The sequence below is a fragment of the Eptatretus burgeri genome, chromosome 4 (assembly GCF_056783735.1).
Source record: "Eptatretus burgeri isolate ZD-2024b chromosome 4, Ebu_testis_v1, whole genome shotgun sequence".
Lineage (NCBI taxonomy): Eukaryota > Metazoa > Chordata > Myxini > Myxiniformes > Myxinidae > Eptatretus > Eptatretus burgeri.
In genome coordinates this window covers 11,968,633-11,975,709 of record NC_140964.1, presented here as the reverse complement: position 1 = coordinate 11,975,709, position 7,077 = coordinate 11,968,633, and the positions used below count along the sequence as shown (strand labels likewise).

At 44.9% G+C, this 7,077-nt stretch overlaps 1 protein-coding gene across 2 annotated transcripts in view; it reads left to right on the top strand.

Moving 5' to 3' along the window:
* LOC147027489 (integrin alpha-6-like) overlaps positions 1 to 7,077 on the top strand; it is a 142,718-nt gene that overhangs the window by 87,509 nt on the left and 48,132 nt on the right. For both annotated transcript variants that reach the window (XM_085876955.1, XM_085876954.1), the window contains exon 19: positions 6,804 to 6,906. In XM_085876955.1, the coding sequence (XP_085733081.1) occupies positions 6,804 to 6,906 (103 nt within the window). The remainder of the gene's footprint in view (positions 1 to 6,803; positions 6,907 to 7,077) is intronic.

Below are 7,077 nucleotides of genomic sequence, written 5' to 3'. Positions count from 1 at the left end.
TAAACTGGGTGTACCGTCTGCCAGCATTAGTTGGTGGATGTTAAAGTTCCCACTGTGTCCTTCACAAAGAGTCTGCGAGCTGTCGCCAGCACCATGAACAAATTCCAAATTCCTGCCCAACTTAGTTTGAATGGCTGACCAGCCGGTTCGTGAAAGACTTGGCCATTGAAGAAAGGAGTAACCATGATGATTTTAACTAGCAAAATTGTAGGTGGAGATTACCAGAGTGACAAGCCAGGAGGTGACGATGGTTCGCGAGCGGTATTTGACGATGTAGATTGTTTCAGAAGTCAAGGATGAGACAATGTGATAATTTTTGACAAAGTTATAAAAATGATCAACATGATGTGGTACGAGTGACAGGTTATTAGCTGCAAAATGCCGAAAACCCGATTTCGTTCAACAACTTTCAAAATTTGACCTTTGCATAACCTTTAAAGGTCACAAAACAAGGTTGTGGACATTAAAATAAGGAAGCAGGATACGTGCTATAGCTTATTGGAGTTAGTTCGTCGAAGAAGGTCGAAAACCCGGTTCGATTCCCACAACTTTGAAAATTTGACCTTTGTGGCCTTTAACTTTTTTTTATTTTATTTTTTTTTTTGTATACCTTGGTCGAGGCTCGTATGAGAGCTAACACACAACTCACAGCAAGGAGGCATGAGACAAGAGGGGCGGGAGTGGAAGGGACAAATCATTGGGGAACAGACACAGGTGAACTGTGGAAGGGAGAGGGATGGGGATGGGACGGGGAACATGGCGAGGAGAAGATGGACATTACAGGGACTTTCAGGAAGGAAAGCAGGAGAATTGAAGGAAGTGGGCTTGGGTGGATTATCGGGGGTAGAAAAGATCGAGGATTTGGATGGGGGAAGATAAGAGGTGGTGGTGAACAGCTGTTTTGAAAGCCTGGAGGGAAGAATGGGAAAGAATAGAGTGAGGAAGTTTATTCCAAAGGCGGGAAAAAAGAGGAATGAAAGAGTGAAGATGAGCAGTGATTCGTGATTTTGGTAGTTTTACCAGAAGGGGGTTGTTGGCGGACCTTGAGCGCCCTGTGGAAATGTGGTTGGGACAAATCGCAGAGAGAGCAGGGGGGCAAGGCTGGAGAGGAGTCGGTAGAAGACAGAAAGACCACCGACCAACCTGCGGTGATTGAGTGAGAGGCCCAAAGACTCAGCTTCATTGCGGGAGATGCCAATGATCTTAAAAGCCCTGGTTTCGACAGCGTGAAGTCGAGAAAGGTGGGAGGCAGGAGCACCAGCCCAGAGGGGAGAGCAGTACTCCATCAGGCTACGGACAAAAGCTTTGTAAGTGGTCAGGAGCTCAAGAGGGCCGAGGAAGGACTTTGCACGACGGAGGATTCCCAGTCGGCGACTGGCTTTTGAGGCAAGGTTGGAAATGTGACTTTCCCAGGAAAGGTCATGGCAGATAGTGAGACCCAGAAGCTTGAAAGAAAAGACTTCTTCCAGAGGATTGTTGAGAAAGTGGATGGGGGGTTTTCTAAACGGTCCTTTCGAAGAGACATAGTGAGAGTGTGAGATTTGTCTGGATTGAAAGACATGTTCCACGTGTTGGACCAGTTTGTGATTTTATCCAGATCTGCAGTGAGCGAAGAAGCTGCTGCTTGCCGGTCTGAGGGATGACAGATGGTACGGCAGAGGGTGGAGTCATCGGCAAAGAGAAATAGAGGATTTTCCAGAGAGTCCGAGAGATCATTGATGAAAACCAGAAAAGAACAGGGCCCAGAACGCTACCTTGAGGAACTCCAGCCTGTACAGGAAGAGGGGATGAAAGAACTCCATTTAGGGCCACACGTTGACTGCGACAGGAGAGGAAGTCTGCGAGCCATGAGTGGAGATGGCCTTGAATACCATGGGAAGAGAGTTTGGTGAGTAGGGCAGGGTGCCAGACTGTGTCAAAAGCACGTGATATGTCCAGGGATACGGCTCGGATTTCCTGTCTGGCATTGAGGACCTCCATCCATTGATGGGAGAGCAGTAGCAGCATATCTAGGGTAGAGTGACCTGGTCTGAAACCAAATTGATGATTGGAAATCAAGCCATTGGAGAAGAGGAAGGATTTCATGTCTGAAGTGATGATGGATTCCATAACCTTGCTGATGATTGGGAGAAGGCTGATTGGTCTATAGTTACAGGGATCTGTTTTTGCACCTTTTTATGCAGGGCAGTGATGTTAGCAGATTTCCAAGCAGATGGCAGATGACCTTGGGAAAATGAGAGGGTGAATAGAACAGAGAGAGGGTGAGCAAGAGCAGAAGAGCAGGCTTTGAGGACACGTGGGCTGATGCCGTCTGGACCGGTTGCAGAATCTGACTCGAGGTTTGAAAGCAAGCTCTCCACCTTGTCAGGAGAAAAGGATACAGAGTCCAGGGACAGTTGGGTGCGACTGGGTAAAGTGGGTAGAGATAGTGATGGGTTTAGGACACAAGATTTAGCTGCAAACACCGAGTTTAGACATTCAGCTTTATCACGTGTGGAATCAGCAGTGCGGCCATTTGAGGTAAGGGAGGGGATGGAGGGGGAACATACACCAGAAACAGATTTGATTAAACGCCACCAGGATTTTGAGGAGGGAGAGAGGTTTGAGAGTTCAGACTTGAGATGAGAAAGATGTTGTTTTCTGGCTCTCCTGAGGGTAGATACACACTTGTTCCGAGCTTTGTGGAAAGAACTGAGATTGCCCTCAGTTGGGTTTGCTTTCCATGAGGCAAAGGCAAGTTGTTTCAGGACAACTGCCTCGCCACAAGCTTCAGTAAACCAAGGGCGGGAGGAAGGGTAAGACAACTGAACACGAGAGGGGATAAATCTGTGCATGAGGGAGAGCAAGTTTCTTTGAAAGAATTCCCAGGATGAGTTGATGTTTGAGAAAGTAGTGATAGGAGACCAGTCTGTAAGTTTGATGGCTGCTCGGAGACCCTGCCAGTCGGCTTGAGTGAAATGCCAGACTCGACGGCGGTGAGGTGGTTCTCTGATAACAGCCAGAGAGATGTCCACTTTAACAATGACGTGGTCAGAAGAACCAATTGGAGCAAAGGAAGAGCAGCAGATATTGTCAGGGAAATTTGTCAAAATCAGATCCAGAAGAGATGGAGTACCATTGGTTGAGATCCGGGTCGGGAAGTTGACCGATTGAGTCAGTCCCAATGAGTCGCAGAAAGCTTTTGCTGATGTCCCATGGCAGGTGAGAGAGGTACCCACACCTAGCCAACTGGCGTGATGACAATTGAAGTCGCCACATAAGAGGAAGAGAGAGTTTGGATGAGAAGATAGAAGATGGTCCATGTTTTCGGAGAGTGAGGTGTAGATGGAGTCATCACTGTTCGGTGGACGGTACAGTACACATATAAACATGAGGTGGGAGTGGAGGGGAAGCCGAAGCCAGAGGTATTCCTGGGGGTGTGGGGGAGTGAGAGCAGTGCAGGGAGAGTGAGGAATAGAGTCTTTGATGAAGAGAGCAACACCTCCACCAGGACGAGACTCAGGTCTGTCATACCGTAAGAGGGAGTAACCAGGGAGAGATACTTGGGAGTCAGACACGTCTTGGGAGAGGAAAGTTTCTGTTAGGCAGATAATGTCTGGTTTGTCAGTGGCAACCTGTATGGAAAGATCTGAAAGGTTTGAGCGAAGGCCCCGGATATTTGAGGTCCACACTTTTAATGAAGAGGTAGGGGAGGAGGCTTTGGGTGCAGGAGGTGGAGGGGCGGGGGAGGGTAGGACGAGGGAAGAGGGGGGAGGTAAGGAGGGTTGCTGAAGGAGTGTGGGGTATTGCAGAATAGCGAGGGGAGGGGGCCGAATGAGGAGGAGAAAAGGCTCTGTGGTGCTGGGAGAGAGGGGGGACAAGAGACAAGGAAGATGGCAGTTGAGGATTTGAGGAGGTGGAGTGAAGAGATGGAGGTGAGAGGGCAGTGGAGGGAGGCAGGTTGGTGGATGAGAGGGGGGCAACTTAGAGAAGGAAGAGTGAGGGGGATGAAAGGTGGGAGAAAGGTGAGGGGGAATTTTTGAAAGAGGTGAGAGGGAGGCTTGGAGGGAGAAGAGTGGGATGGTTGCTTTGAGAGTGAGAGTGAGGGGTGAGGGGGGTGAGTTGGCACTGAAGTTGGAAAAAAAGAATGGTTGATGGAAAGCGAGCATCCATGGCAAACTGTGGTTTTTAAAAGTTTTAGGTCAGAGATGCGATTTAACACAATTCTTGATGGATGCAATGAAGGCGAATTCAGAGCATGGAGAGAAGAAGCGCTGTAATAGTTGGATTTTTTAGGCAAGGAATGAAGGAGAGGTCGAAATGAGAGCAGTCTGTTAAAATAGCAGAAGAGTAGTGCATTGTGAAACAGTAGAGTACCACACGTGTGAGAGAGGAAGATGAAGCATTATAAGATCGTTTTTGTTGTAATATTAATGTATGAGAGAGTTCAACAGATTAGGTCATGGAAGTGTAAAAAAAAAAAAAAAAAAAAAATCGAGGAAGACGAGGAGGAAGTTAAGAGGAAGAAGAAGTAGCAGAATCGGGAGAAGGTGAGCGTGTTGTTGTTGTTGTTGTTGGGTATATATATATATATATATATATATATATATATTTTTTTTTTTTTTGAGATAAGAAAGAGATTAGTTGGGAGAATGGGGGATGTTTGGAAAGTGGGGAGGATGAAAATTGAAGGTAATGGGGAGGATAGAAATTGAAGGTAATGGGGAGAAAAAACAAACAAACAAACAAAAAAAAACGATCGAACACCGAGTGGAACCGGTAGGCCTCAAGCCTAGGACTAGGCCTCAAACACCAGGTAAGAACGTCGACATAAATACTCACAAAATAGCACGATTTTTGAAACAAAACCGAACTAGGAACACACATTAACATGTAGGTGAGAAAATTAAACAGTTAAAACGGGACAAATAACAACCGGAACTTAACTTTGAGAAAGTCAGCAGGGAGCCCCGAAGGAGACCTCTTGCCGCTCAAAACCGCAACCGGAAGTTCAACTTTGTGGCCTTTAAAGGTCAAAGGTCAAGGATTATGACCTTTGGTGCTAAACTTCCTCTGGAACATTCCAGGAACAATATAACGTCATATATGCTATATGGCATTTCGCACTCCTCGGATTATCCATACTTTGATGAAATCAGCGTAAAAACAAACTTGAAGGGGGCGCCACGGGCAAGGTGTTCGAGATAGAGCAAAATGGTTTCAAGACTTTAGGTGGGGAATGACCTCAAGATTACGCATAAAAAATATTGTCATCCTAGCTCTCAAAGTTTGGGCGGTCAAATGATTTTTATGTCAAAATTCGTAATTTTCTAAGTTTTTCACCTTGTGACCTTGACCTTGGGACGAAAATGAAAAATCGGACAACGAAAAGTTTTACATAATTCATTTTGCTATTCAAATACCGAAGAACCCTTTCCATTCAGTCAATTCCCTAGGAGAAGATAGATTTCTAATCCGACTACCCCCTAAAAATGGCTATTTTTGGGCGTGGCTCCGCCCACAATGGGCGTTCCACGCCCTCATTCAGGAAAACACAACTCGACGTTGATATTGAACACGTAACCAAGTTTCATCAAGATCGGATCAAAGTGCACGGAGTTATGCTCTGGACAGACAGACACACAGACACACACACACAGACATAACGAATATAGTGGTCACTCCAGCTGGCACTCGTGAACCAACAGACAGACAGACATACATACAGACACACAGACATAACGAATATAGTGGTCTCTGGCTGGCGCTCGTGAACCAATTATTTAATGAATCTAATTAATCGGTGAAGATTACCAGGGTGATTTTTTTTAGCTCATCAAATAGAATCCCAAACCTAATTACATCACAACATGTTAACTTGCAGGGGATTGTGGGATACAGGCAGGAGCAGTTTATTTTCAATATGGCAGACGTTGGAGTTGTTTTAAAGGTAAGAGATGTCAATGATGCTATTTTATTGTGTTCGTCGATTGCCAACACGCAGTCAGACGATCTGCGAAGATTGCTGTGAACAGAATATAGAGACAGATATGCATGATTTGGCTGCCCAACTTCCTTAGCTCACTGATGTTGTTGTTGTCATTGTTGTTGTTGAAATCCAATCCTGTCAATTTTCAAGTTCTTGGGAAAATAATAACATGGTTATCAAAAGTTATCATAAAAAAATCACCCATTTCAGAAGTAGTTGTGGATTATAATGGTGCAATGGTAAGAGCCATAAGAGTATCCTGCATCAGAGTGGCGACCTGCCCAGGAATGTGCCCAATAACCAAGGAGACTGCTTAGGCAGCACCAACGCTCTGCACAGAGTATGGTCCCAATGGATGGATGAAATGATAAGAGATCACAAATATATCTTCACAGGATTAAAAAAATTAGTTCATAAAATATTCAGTTTTTTTCCCCCAAATGTAAACAATGTGTGACATCATTGAGAGTAAGGTCATTTTGCAGTTGGGGTGAACTTAGCGATTGGTATTGCAGCTGAACATTACCAAAGTGATTTTTAGTTCATGAAATCGCAAGTGGAGATTTGCAGGGTCTTTTAAACTTGTTAAATAGCAGGTACTGGTTGTTAGTGGATTTTGGGGTTGTTGTTTTTTTTGCAGTTCTTGTTATCCAGGTGATATCCCAGCCAATCAGGTCGGCTGGCAATCTTTAATTATCGGTCAGGTTTTGATGAGAAAGACTATTTTCACAAATTTAGTTTTCCTTCACATACAAAATAAATATAACTGTTGGCAGTTGTTTTGTTTTTTAAACTCATCAATCTAGCATCACAATGTCTGTGCATCACTCTGCAGGTCCGTTGAACCACCTTATTTGAGCTTTGGTGGCTCAAAAGGGCAGGAAGGTGACACCATCGACGAGGAGGATGTGGGGAACTTCATCAAATACACAATCAAGGTAGAACACACGATTTCTGTCGAAAGCTTGGGGATTAAATCAATGTTCAAATCAACAAAATGGTGAGGAAGGTGCTTTTATCCTGAAAATGATCCCTTTTAAAGTATCGGTCAGTCATTAACCTATTTATTACCGGATCATAAGTTACCATCACATCTTTTTACAGTCAAA